The following is a 13809-nucleotide window of genomic DNA, read 5'->3' as shown; positions in this document are numbered from 1 at the left end:
ATTTGTTATGGGGGCAACAAATGAATTCGACCAATCACGGTGGTCAATTTACGGTGGGGAATAAAACAAGATGTGAGACTGTGACAAGGACAAACAATAATAGCGCTTTCACTGCTACTCCTACTGAAAGATACATAAGACTATCCCGTTCTGTCAGTTATCCCCACCACTCATGCCCAATCCAGTTATACTAGATTCATGTTCTATGCAAATTTACTCTATTTGCACATGGCAACACTATTTCAAACTGTCAAATTGGCGGCTCCTCATCGGCTCCCTGCATCGGCGATTAGTGGCTATATTTTCGTGATTAAGTTTATTATTATGGAATTCTGTGTCTTAATTGCTGCTTTATAGTAAGATAGTGCTATTATAAAATCATGGCGAACCATTACGAGGTGCCCAGCTGGTAAATATCTATAAATTGCATGTCAATCTAACCCACAAGTGCAGTCGCCTGAATAACATGCATCATTTGTTGTAATTAAATCAGTGTTGAATTCAAACTAATGAAAATATTTTATTATAGTTAATTAGCCTTATATTCTTGAGTTTTCCTAAGATCAATCGAAGCGGAAATGCAAACAATTAAATAAACCCTCACCTATAAAATATAAGGGTTGTTGAACTTTTAAAATTAGAGTTGTTATCTTTTTATTACAGGGCTGGCAAACCACCCACTGGCCTGCACTTGGACGTGTTGAAAGGCGACAAACTAATACAGAAACTAATGATAGATGAGAAGAAATGTTACTTATTTGGCCGGAACCCCCAGATGAATGACTTCTGTATAGACCATGCCAGTTGTTCTCGAGTGCACGCGGCGTTTGTGTATCACAAAGATTTAAACAGAGCATTTTTAGTTGATTTGGGAAGTAGTAAGTACTGTAATTAAAATTTAAAATTAAATCAAGTACTTTATTATTTCATTCCCAGGCCGGACAACCCAATAGTCGGGATCATGGTACTACAGCTTTATTTCACGAAATTGTTGTGGCCTGGCGTGTGTGTCTTACGAAATGTCTTGCTTGGCTGGGTGGCAATGAATTTGTTAATATACTTTTATTTATTGTTTAAGATCTATCATTATCAAATTAAGTGTTAAAGTTAGAGATGCCCCGAATAGTGGTTTTGGCCGAATACCGAATATTCGGCATAAACATGCGAACTTTTTGAGTCACAATTATTATGAAAACTGATCGCTAACAAAGCTCAACGTTAGTTGACGTTATCTAAGATATATTTTTGTTTGAACAGCATTAATGAATAAAGTCAAACAAAACAGATTCATGATAAAAATAAAAAAATTTTTAATCAAAAAATGCTCAAAAAAGGGTCTTTGTATTTAACAACTTTCCAAGAACACAATCTAAATATACCTACATAGTTTTTGGTTATTTTCATTCTGCAATTTTTAGGGTTCCGTAGCCAAATGGCAAAAAACGGAACCCTTATAGATTCGTCATGTCTGTCTGTCTGTCCGTCTGTCTGTCCGTCTGTCTGTCCGTCCGTATGTCACAGCCACTTTTCTCCGAAACTATAAGAACTATAATGTTGAAACTTGGTAAGTAGATGTATTCTGTGAACCGCATTAAGATTTACACACAAAAATAGAAATAAATTTTTGGGGTTCCCCATACTTCGAACTGAAACTCAAATTTTTTTTTTCATCAAACCCATACGTGTGGGGTATCTATGGATAGGTCTTCAAAAATGATATTGAGGTTTCTAATATCATTTTTTTCTAAACTGAATAGTTTGCGCGAGAGACACTTCCAAAGTGGTAAAATGTGTGTCCCCCCCCCCCCCTAACTTCTAAAATAAGAGAATGATAAAACTAAAAAAAATATATGATGTACATTACCATGTAAACTTCCACCGAAAATTGGTTTGAACGAGATCTAGCAAGTAGTTTTTTTTTAATACGTCATAAATCGCCTAAATACGGAACCCTTCATGGGCGAGTCCGACTCGCACTTGGCCGCTTTTTGTTTTTAAGTAGGTGCAACAGATATTCGGTATTCGGCCGAATAGTAGGGAACATTCGGCCGAATAGCGAATATTCGGCAAAGTGGCCGAATAGGCCGAATACCGAATAGTTGCCGAATATTCGTGGCATCTGTAGTTAAAGTCACAATTCATCTTTATGGGTACTTTTAGTATTAAAATTGTATTTTAAACTTTCCAGCTCATGGGACTTATATTGGTAAGATGCGGTTGGAAGCCCACAAGCCTACACAGCTGCCCATAGACTCCAATTTCCATTTTGGGGCTTCCACAAGAAACTATATTATAAGGTAATTATAATCATACCACCGAACACAAATATGATGAGTTCTATAAAGTACAAAATAAGGAAATCTGAAAGGGTACTAAACTTGGTACTGTGTGTGATTGGTAAGTGTGGATATACATCTGAAATCAAACTCACAAAAAAAGCAGTTGCTGGTCACAATGTCGACCAAACTGTGTACTAATTAAAAAAAAACTGAAATCCAAACAGCAATATATGATCATTGTCAAGAGGGTGCTGTTATTCTCATTTCCGCCAGAGTGCAGCACTAGTGACTTAAGTATACCATAAGTAACTTATACATACTGTACCTTAAACTGTTTTTAGGGTTCCGTAGCCAAATGGCAAAAAACGGAACCCTTATAGATTCGTCATGTCTGTCTGTCTGTCCGTCTGTCCGTCTGTCTGTCCGTCCGTATGTCACAGCCACTTTTCTCCGAAACTATAAGAACTATACTGTTGAAACTTGGTAAGTAGATGTATTCTGTGAACCGCATTAAGATTTTCACACAAAAATAGAAATTAAACAATAAATTTTTGGGGTTCCCCATACTTTGAACTGAAACTCGAAAATTTTTTTTTCATCAAACCCATACGTGTGGGGTATCTATGGATAGGTCTTCAAAAATGATATTGAGGTTTCTAATATCATTTTTTTCTAAACTGAATAGTTTGCGCGAGAGACACTTCCAAAGTGGTAAAATGTGTGTCCCCCCCCCCCCCTGTAACTTCTAAAATAAGAGAATGATAAAACTAAAAAAAATATATGATGTACATTACCATGTAAACTTCCACCGAAAATTGGTTTGAACGAGATCTAGTAAGTAGTTTTTTTTTATACGTCATAAATCGCCTAAATACGGAACCCTTCATGGGCGAGTCCGACTCGCACTTGGCCGCTTTTTTTATTGACAAGTTTTCACAGACAATAAAATATGTCATTGATACATCAAGGCGGTTTGTTTACAAAGGGCCTACTGGGAAACGCGAAATCGTAACTCGGTTATCTGTCTCTTTATCGCTCGAATATGCAAGAGTGATAGAGAGGTTAGATAACAAAATGTCGACTTTCTCGTTTGCGGTTGACCCTTAGATTGTTTACTGGTTTTGGGAGTGGCGCCCCCTATGCAGACTTTCGCGTAATATTCCCTATTGATCATATATTACTGGTCAGGTTTTACTAGTACATGTTAGAAGAGGATGGTGCAAGGTTTATATCAAATTTGGAATGCAACCTTTTTCTGACATTCTTATGTAGTTCTGACTTCTGTCACAACTGTCAGTACTTTATTATTATCTTATCAAGACAGAGAATTAACAATTTGGTTGACACAAAATTATCTAAATAAGGAAACCAAGGATGTTTTCAATGGTTCTATGTATGAATTGATTTAATGTAACAGCTTCAAATTCAATAGTATGTGATACAGATTTCTGCAGGTTATTAAAGTAGCTGCCATATGTTCACATTCCTAACAAAGTAGACCTTTTGCATAATACCCCAATAGTGTAATTTAAGTTGCAAAGAATGAACTTGCATATTGATTGTTGACAGTGTTGCAAAGAATAAACTTGCATATTGATCGCTGGCAGTTAGACAGGTGCTTTAACCCTTTGAACACCATGAATCCTCAAAGGCGTCTTAAGAAATCGTATCTGTGGCACCCAGAACGCTTATAGGAAGTGCTATGGCGTACATTGTCAAAGTAACCTTCAACGTTTTCAGTACGGTTTATATTTGCTAACTTATGCCAGAGATATTGGCGTGTGTACATTGGGTGTGATGTTGGCAGAGAGCGGCCGATGGGCAACGCTCGAGGCATAATGGAAGAACTCCCGAACACTGAGACAGAGGGTGCGCTGCTCGGGCTGCCCGAGACGCAGACCGAACTAGATGTAAGTTACCCTACCGCACAGACAATCCAAGCTCTAGACATAGCATAGTCGCGCTACCCCCTCTGCCACACATACGGTAGCGTTACTCCATCTTCGAGTCAATCCCGTGCCGTGATTGGTCCGTGTCTTTGAACGGACCAATCACGGCACGGGATTCGCTCACCTCGTCCCCCCGTATTTTTGGCAGCATCGGTTTCATGAAAGAATTGGCCTAAGCTCGGTCTAGAGGTTGGATTGTCAGTGCCCTACCGCTTTACATCTACTATCCTAGTCTGGTGTGACCCTGCCTATGAAACAGGTGGTCCTGGGGTTCAATCCTGAGTTAGGAATGTTTCTGTGTAAGTAGACATATATGTAGAAGTAGGTGAGGAAAGGTATATGTAGATTTGCATTTGATATGTATTCTCGTAGCGTTTCTATTAGTTCCATCCAATACATTAGGTATATCTTTGACTTGATTTACTTATCAACAACAGTTAATATTTAATTTTGTCAATCACTGGCTTTGCTTGAAAAAGTTTTACGTACAGTAGCCATCAGACATATCTGAGCGGCCAAGGTGGTCACAAATATCTGAACACGCCTGGCGCTAGAGTGCGTCTTCAGATATTTTTGAGCACCTCGGCCGCTCCGATATATCTGATGGCGACTGTACCTATACTATAACATTCTCACTCTTTCCAGAATTTAACGGAATTCAACACGGCTCATAACCGGCGGATTTCCATGCTGGGTATCTCCACGGACGATGGCAGTGACGTCATGAAGGTAACACAATATACAGTCCTTTATTTACCGACGTTTCGACACAGGTTCCACTGGTCGTGGTCGCGGCTGACTGATGTCCCAGCAAAATGTCAAAACAGATTTGTGCAACTACCCGACGAAATTTCGTTCAAAACGCGAAAGTTAATATTATACAATACAGTCCGTCCAAGGGTCTTCAAACACCTACCGACGTGGAATCGGTAAATACCTATAGATAAAAGATTTATGTATACGCAATAAGAGCCAAGACATGTCGCTCTTTTTCGAATTCGGTGTATTCCCACTTGTCCCCACGTGACCGTACATGAGCCGGGGACAAGTGCGAATGATTTTTATGCAGCGCCTATCCCCATCTGTGCTCGGTGGGGACAAATGGTAATACACCATTTTTAGGGTTCCGTACCCAAAGGGTAAAAAACGGGACCCTATTACTAAGACTTCGCTGTCCGTCCGTCCGTCTGTCACCAGGCTGTATCTCATGAACCGCGATAGCTAGACAGTTGAAATTTTCACAAATGATGTATCTTTGTTGCCGCTATAACAACAAATACTAAAAATAAATAAATATTTTTTTTAAGGGGGGCTCCCATACAACAAACCCGATCTTTTTGCTCTATTTTTTGTTGATGGTGCGGAACCCTCCGTGCGCGAATCCGACTCGCACTTGGCCGCTTTTTTCTTTTGCATTTTATGGACCCTTATTTATATACCTGTTTATTAGGTACCTATATAGTATATACCACTATTTTTTTAAATATTTTCAGCCACCAACGGGTACCAAACGCTCGGCATCGACACCAGCCGGCGGCGTGCTAAAAAAACAGCGCCGGAACGTCTCCTTCAACGAGGAGGTAGACATTATCAACCCCGAGGACATCGACCCCACCATCGGCCGTTTCAGGAACCTGGTCAAGAGCACTATAGTGCCTAATGCCAATAATCCGCCGAGGAAGCTGAAGCTACAGAGCGCTGATGATAGTGAGTATTAGCATATTAATATCTGGGTGACCGAGCTTCGCTCGGAAAACATATAAAAACTCGAAAATGCGCGTTTTCCCGGAGATAAGACCTAGCTAGATCGATTTTTCGCCCCCGAAAACCCGCATATAGCATATTTCATTGAAATCGTTAGAGCCGTTTCCGAGATCCAAACATGAATTGCTCGTTTAAAGGTATTAGATAGATAAATATTATAACTACTGAATTACACTCAAAGATACTAAATATTAAATTAAAAATTAATGAAACCCTTACGCACAAAAATGCCTCACATAATTTTGGAGAAGAACTGATTCTCTTCAAACTGCTAGAACTTATTTCATCAAACAGCTGAGCACCACCGTAAGGAAACTCGCTTTCACGTAAAAAAATCGCATCGTAATCGGTCCATCCGTTTGAGAGCTACGTTAACACAGACAGACATTGTCTTCAAACTTATAACACCACTCTTTTTGCGTGGGGGGTAAAAACATCGCCATTCATTAGAAAATAATTAACCCGGTTGACTCAAAAAATTGGGAACAATCTCGCATCTAGATCCCTAGTCCCAAATTAAGCAGTGTGTCTTTATTTACAAAGATGTGTATTTTACTCGTATGTTTTCAGGGCGTCAGAAGTCTGGTAAATAAAATTTCGAATACATTTGGTTATAAAGTCTGACACGATATATTTATTGGTTATCTTCAGTGAAGCTGATAATTCTAACAAACCCAAACACAATCAGGTTGCGATGTTTTATCACAGAGTTCCCATGGCCACCTCCTGTATCTATCATCCATATATCCAACTCATGCTAGACCGCCAGCTCGATGGTACCATAATATATCATTGTCACCCAGTCAAATATGTGTGTGAAGTTGTGAAGTTTCAGCTCAATCAAATAAGTTTTTGGCAAAAATTTCATTTTTGGTACAGTCACATTCAATAATATGTTGTTCTTCAAAGGACGCAAAAATATATGAAACGCTCTTATTCCTCTACAAATAAGATCGTGTCTGATGTTTTTCTTCGCCCTTCGTTGTGCAACATATTATTGCTGGTGACTGTACAAGCTTTTATCGCTGACTGTACTTTTCTTACGACAGAACTAATACTCATCGAGACAATTCTAAAAATCCCTAACACAATTAGGTTGCGTTGTTTCATCACAGAGTTCCTATGGCCACCTCCTGTCTCCGTCATCAGATCAGCTCTATGGTACCATAATATTGCATTGTCACCCGACTTATGTGCATGCAAAATTTCAGCTCAATGAGAAACCGGGAAGTGGATCAAATTTAACTTGCAAGATTTGATTACAGACCGACAGACAACGGGACAGGTGAAAGTAAATAAAAGCATGTAATAAATAATAGGAAATGGGTCCAATTTAGCTTGCAAGGTTTGACCCAAACATACATACATTGCAAGCTAATTAATAGTACATTATTGTCGAGGTTCGGAAGTAGCTACTTGCAGGCTGAGGATTCGTTTTAAACGGACGACCTTGGGAGTCCGTTTAATTGAATCCGAAGCCAGCAAGTAGCCTTCCAGCCGAGTCATATATAGTGCTTTTCTCAAAAATGGTGCAAGAAATAAAAATATTTTACAGAACTTACAGAAGCAACGTTCTAATTTTCCATTAATTTTCACAGAAAAAAATACAACCATTAAAAAAATTTGCTTGCCGCCTTTAAAAAAAAAAGAAGTGTATTTTTCTGCTGAAAATACGCCAACCTTATTTGAGACACCTAAATAGTCGCGGTACCAACATTAAGCCTGTAACAGACTATCGCACCGCACCGCGACCTTGGAGCGTCGCACCCATAAGTGAGAGCGAGAAAGAGATATCTGTTTCTCGCTCTCTATTATGGGTGCGACGCTCCAAGGTCGCGGTGCGGTGCGATAGTCTGTTATAGGCTTTATAATAATAAGTGCGGATCATCTGTTTGGCTGTTTAAGGGACCTATGCCTTCATTTGATATGGCCATTTGAAGTTTTAAAAAGTTTGGAACTCGTTAAATAATGGAATTTGTATGCGACATTGCAGTCCCGAAATCGAGACTGCAATGTTTTTAACTTTTTAATTTTTTGAATGACCATAAACTACGCACTTCGCGATCTATTTTTTAACCGGCAACGTCGACTTTGCCGTCCATTTTTGAGAAAAAGCTTGTATTTGTATATCCGCAGGCCAGCACCACCACTCGCTGCGCCTGCAGGAGATCTCCCGCGGCGCGGCGCTGTACTCGGACCTGCCGGCGCCTAGCTCGCACCTCAGCCTCATCGGCGCCAGGTATACTCTTTTTCTACTCCCGTACTTTTATTTGTCATTTAAAGGGTCGTGCACACACCTTTAAAACCCTATCTTAAAGTTGTCAAGACAAGTCTTTAGCATTTGTGCATACACACAGTATCTTTTTGGCTCTTTTACAATACTTCGTGTAATGGCCACTTAAAAAATACATTGTTGCCAACCTTATAGTCATAACACACTGTCGTACCGCAACGCGACCTTGGTTCGTCGCACCCATAAGTGAGAACGAGAACGAAATATATCTTTCTCGCTCTCGCTTATGGGTGTGAATGTCATATCTGACAAATAAGTGAACCATAGACATGTTTTTTTTTTTAATTTCATTCAGTCTTTTCCCGCTCGTACCTTCCATTCTTTGCTACTTCTTGAATATTGTGAATCTTGAATATGAATACTATTGTGCCTGTCGAATGAAAACTTAACTTTTGTGTTAAAAAACAGTGTGTCTTTCAAGTTAAAATGGATGAAGACAAAAACTTAGTGTCTACGCCTGAAGTAATATCAGTAATAGCACAAGAATCACTAAAAACAGGTAGATACCGTAGGTAGAAGTCCACTAGATGACATGAAAAATATTTGTAAAATTTACAATTTTATTTCAAAGTAAGTGTTTGGTCGTAGAAAAAGTATTGTATGCAACGTTGTTTAACTGAGTCAAAAAATACTCGTGGCGTCTTTATTAACAATTTTCGGCTTCGCCTCAAATTGTTACTCACGCCACTCGCCTTTTTTGACCCCTCTTAAACAACGGTTGCATAAAATAATATAAACTGGCCTCGTAGAAAGACTATTCAATTTTGTTTTTTAAAACCACAATTCAGAGGCGCCGTTTTCGCGGCAATGCCGTTAACCTCCAAGCCATCCGGGTATGCTTAGGTACCTATTAAAATTTCTTAATAGTTAAGTAAGTATACTGGGTCAACCAAATCTTGTCAGTAAATAGGAACAAATAAACTATACTCATCCTTTTCTTTTGGGTGCTAGTACTAGTGTAAGACAAAGATAGTACTAATGGCTCTGTGAGCTGTAGACCTCGCGAGCGTAGCTAGCTATTGGGACCGTGCACGATGACAGCGCCACACAGCGGTTTGATCAATCAACAATACAAAGATTTTAATTTATATAATAAGTGTAATATAAATATAAAAAATACAAAAAGTTATGTCTTACTGGGGATCGAACCCAGACTTTCTGTGTGCAAACAAAAAAAGCGATTGTTTGATGATAGTTCTTAGCTAAGCTGACGAAATTCGGCTACTCATTCTCGAGTACAAAGTAAATATCATAATACCGCCTAAACCAGCAATACAATTTTTCTGCATTTTTTGCCATTTACTATGTAAATATGTCTCAAAAAGAAAATACTCTTATGATATCGATACGACTATTTGTTTAAGCGCGAGGTATCACAAGTAATAGTACTAAGTACAGAAGAATCACTCTAACATAATCTTTAATAGAAAAAAACCGACTTCTCTAACTACTAGCCTAACCCACTTAACGGTGCTTATACTTTATTTGGTAATATGTATACATTTTATGGTAATCATAGTGGTTGATTTAGTTTAGGTATCATAGTGGTTTTCCGGGTCAAGGTCCAAGGTCTGGGTCCGAGTCCGAGTACGGGTCCGAGTCCGGAGTCCGGGGCCCAATCCAAGTCAAAATCGAAATTGAAAATCACAAAACGTGTACTATGCGTCGTTGAGGAGTACTGTTCTGATCATCATCAGCAGTTCATCTTCATCAAATGCCACAGTTTTTAATGTAAATGCTTGATTTTCTGATGAAAATATATACGGATGCCTTTAAGATTTGAGAAGTTCCCTCGATTCCTCATGGATACCATGTTCAGGACTTGAGATTGACATAAATGTGCCTAAAAACCTAACTTGCTTAACAAACATAACGAAAAGGACAAATCGCCAAATGCGAGCTATGCGTCGTTGAAGAGTTCCGTTATGATCATCATCAGCAGTTCCACTTCATCAAATGCGACAGTTTTTAATGAAAATGCTCGATTTTCTGATGAAAATACAAAAATCTCTATACGCATGCTTTTAAGATTGGAGGAGTTCCCTCGATTCCTCATGGATCCCATCATCAGCACTCGAGCTTGACAAAAATGTAGCTTAAAAACTTAACTTGCTTAACAAACATAACGAAGAGGACAAATCGTCAGACGTGTGCTATGCATCGTTGAAGAGTTCCGTTCTGATGATCATCAGCAGTTCCACTTCATCAAATGTCACTTTTTTGAATGTATATGCTTGATTTGTTGATAAAAATATAAAAATCACTATATGTGTGCCTTTAAGATTTGAGGAGTTCCCTCGATTCCTCATGGATCCCATCATCAGAACTGGGTTTTGACAAAAACGGGACCAATCTGTATGCATATACATACAATCAAAAAAATAATTTTCAAAATCGGTCCAGTAATGACGGAGATATGGAGTAACAAACATAAAAAAAAAATAAAAAAAATAAAAAAAAAACATACAACCGAATTGATAACCTCCTCCTTTTAGATTTGGAAGTCGGTTAAAAACGCGTCTGTTACGATCAGCACAGATATGGCCGCTAGGTGGCGACGGCGCCACGCGCGGCTTATGGCTTTCCCCAAAATTGGGGTCGGAACGGATCAAATATCAAATATCAACATTTATTCAGCAAATAGGCCACAAGGGCACTTTTACACGTCAATATGGAATTTACATACAGCAAAAAAAAAACACATCAATAATTATAAAATACAACAAAGCCGTAAATATCAAATCAAACTAACATAGAGATGTATAAAGCCTCTAAATGTCGAATTACAAAAAACGCAATAACAGTAGTATTGAAAAAAAACACAAAGATACAAAAACTATAATCTAAAATTATTTAGAGATGTAAATGTCTCTAAGTGTCATCATAACTAAAAGATTACAATATATAGTAGTTAATCAAATTATCCTTAGAGATGTATAGGGTCTCCAAGAGTCAAAATCCTGTATACCTAATTAAAACATTCATTAAATTAAAGAAAATGATAGTAAAAATAAAATAGCATACGAGAACCGAATGAGGTGTGTCCATGTAATTATACTCAAAAATAAAGTTACTGAATATAATAGCTCGCGTGAGCTTAAATAGACCAGTCTCCACAAACAGCACCCGTTCACGAGTATGACGCGTATCTCAGCCATCGCCTCTCTCAACCTTCATTCGGGAAAGTGGCTGTACTTTTAGCTACCTGTAGCAAAGCGACGAAATCGCGGAGTGAGCCACGCCTGGCCTTAGTGAGATTACGAAGTAAAAAAGCGGCCAAGTGCGAGTCGAACTCGCCCATGAAGGGTTCCGTATTTAGGCGATTTATGACGTATTAAAAAAAAACTACTTACTAGATCTCGTTCAAACCAATTTTCGGTGGAAGTTTACATGGTAATGTACATCGTATATTTTTTTTAGTTTTATCATCTCTTATTTTAGAAGTTACAGGGGGGGGGGGGGACACACATTTTACCACTTTGGAAGTGTCTCTCGCGCAAACTATTCAGTTTAGAAAAAAATGATATGAACGGAACCCTAATAAACGGTTGTGTTTCAGACTGGGGCTGTCGCTGCCCAACCCGGCGCCCGACGTGGAGCTCGAAGGGCCGGAGCCGCACGCCGCGCCGCCGCCGCCGCACGCAGGTCGCTACCACTACATTACCGCTACCGCTACCACTACATTACCGCTAACGCTACCACTACATTACCGCTACCGCTACCACTACATTACCGCTACCGCTACCACTACATTACCGCTACCGCTACCACTACATTACCGCTACCGCTACCACTACATTACCGCTACCGCTACCACTACATTACCGCTACCGCTACCACTGATAGCTGTAAAACATCACATTCACTCATTTGTCACCTCACATCATCACTCAATTTATTCATTTGACGAGTCAGACATCGCATTATTATAGAGAATTTGCCAATGAATAAACTCAGTTATGGAAAACTGTTAACCGTCGTAAATGCAGTTATTGCAGGGGAGCACAAGAGGGGATTTTTAGGGTTCCGTACCCAAAGGGTAAAAAATGGGACCCTATTACTAAGACTTCGCTCTCCGTCCGTCCGTCCGTCCGTCTGGCTGTCACCATGCTGTATCTCATGAACCGCGATAGCTAGACAGTTGAAATTTTCACAAATGATGTATCTCTGTTGCCGCTATAACAACAAATACTAAAAATAAAATAAAATAAATATTTAAGTGGGGCTCCCATACAACAAACGTGATTTTTGACCGAAGTTAAGCAACGTCGGGCGGGGTCAGTACTTGGATGGGTGACCGTTTTTTTGCTTGTTTTGCTCTATTTTTTGTTGATGTTGCGGAACCCTCCGTGCGCGAGTCCGACTCGCACTTGGCCGGTTTTTATATGCCATCCCTGCATATAAAAATTTGGTCATAGAATGTACATATTTGTTTATTAATTTTGCTAATAACTGTTCGTTTAACTTATATCCAGAATTATGAAATCTTTCCATGCCAATATTAAATGAAATGTTTAATTGACAGCCGCAGAAGAGTCGGGCCCGTCCAACGAGCCGAAACGGAAGAAGTACGCCAAGGAGGCCTGGCCCGGCCGCAAGCCCGGCCTGCTGCCCGCCGTGTGAGGCTGAGCCGTGCGAGCCGTGCGAGGCGTGCGAGCTGTGCGAGCCGTGCGAGCTGTGCGAGCTGTGCGGGCCGTGCGAGAAGAGGATGCGTGCGGGGGAGCGGGCGCAACGCTCTAATACGGTTTTGATAGCACAAGTGCAAGTGTTATTTTAAACGTCAAACGTATAAATAACACTTGCACTGCGTGTGCTATCAAAATCATTGCAGACTTTTAGTAGATGTCTTATTTGTCTAAAAAAAAATTGACGAAACCCTTCAGTGGCCGTATTCTAACCGGCGTCTTTAGCTATCCTCCCAAGGCCCAAGGTCCTACCTATAGTACCTATTCAGTTCGATGTAATTTAACCTCTAGCCGCGCCGCCTATAAAAAGGTCTCCTGGTCCATTATAATTTGAACTTTGTGTTGACAAAATAAAATTTCATTTTGCTTGGCAAGGTTTGACGTATGGGCGGCTAGAGGTTAAACCATGTTAAATTGGAACAGAGTCGCTTTTGCTTTGTTTCGTTCAATTTTCAATCAACGCAAAATCAACTCTATTTCCTACAATTTAGGTTAAAATTTCAGTGGCAAATTTTGGAGGTTTTGTTTGTATGGCCGGGCTTTAGGATGCTATTGCGGCTAACCATACACCCCTACGCGACGTCGCCATGGCCACTGGTATATGACATATATTTCAGTTTATTGCTTATACACCGTGTATGACATTTTAGCCTCTAAATCGCAGTCAAGAATACACCTTTAACCTTTTGGACGCCAATGTCCGATATATCCGCACCGTAGGTTCAACGCCAATCGATTAATCGGTCACAGACCACAGCAACATTGACCTACGTGCATATACAGTAGCCATCAGATATATCGGAGCGGCCAAGGTGTTCACAATATCTGAACACGCACTC

General features: G+C 39.7%; 1 protein-coding gene across 1 annotated transcript; it reads left to right on the top strand.

The window, feature by feature from the left end:
• Positions 1-251: 251 nt before the first annotated feature.
• On the top strand, positions 252-13005 carry LOC134658034 (nuclear inhibitor of protein phosphatase 1). The gene is made up of 9 exons (XM_063513641.1): positions 252-409; positions 664-878; positions 2189-2297; positions 4087-4189; positions 4874-4957; positions 5722-5935; positions 8129-8231; positions 11845-11930; positions 12811-13005. The coding sequence occupies exons 1-9, from the start codon at positions 381-383 to the stop codon at positions 12906-12908; spliced, it is 1041 nt and encodes a 346-aa protein (XP_063369711.1). The 5' UTR covers positions 252-380; the 3' UTR covers positions 12909-13005.
• The last annotated feature ends 804 nt before the right edge of the window (positions 13006-13809 follow it).

Source organism: Cydia amplana, chromosome 21 (assembly GCF_948474715.1).
Source record: "Cydia amplana chromosome 21, ilCydAmpl1.1, whole genome shotgun sequence".
NCBI classification, from domain to species: Eukaryota; Metazoa; Arthropoda; class Insecta; order Lepidoptera; family Tortricidae; genus Cydia; species Cydia amplana.
The sequence above is the reverse complement of the archived record's forward strand: the minus strand, read 5'-3'. Positions and strand labels throughout refer to the sequence as shown.

Bases quoted from the DNA above. Each gene is read 5' to 3' on its own strand.
- LOC134658034 (XM_063513641.1), top strand. From the start codon at position 381: ATGGCGAACCATTACGAGGTGCCCAGCTG. The intron at 4,190-4,873 runs GTAAGTTACCCT...CACTCTTTCCAG, and splicing joins AGACGCAGACCGAACTAGAT to AATTTAACGGAATTCAACAC. The intron at 5,936-8,128 runs GTGAGTATTAGC...GTATATCCGCAG, and splicing joins GCTACAGAGCGCTGATGATA to GCCAGCACCACCACTCGCTG.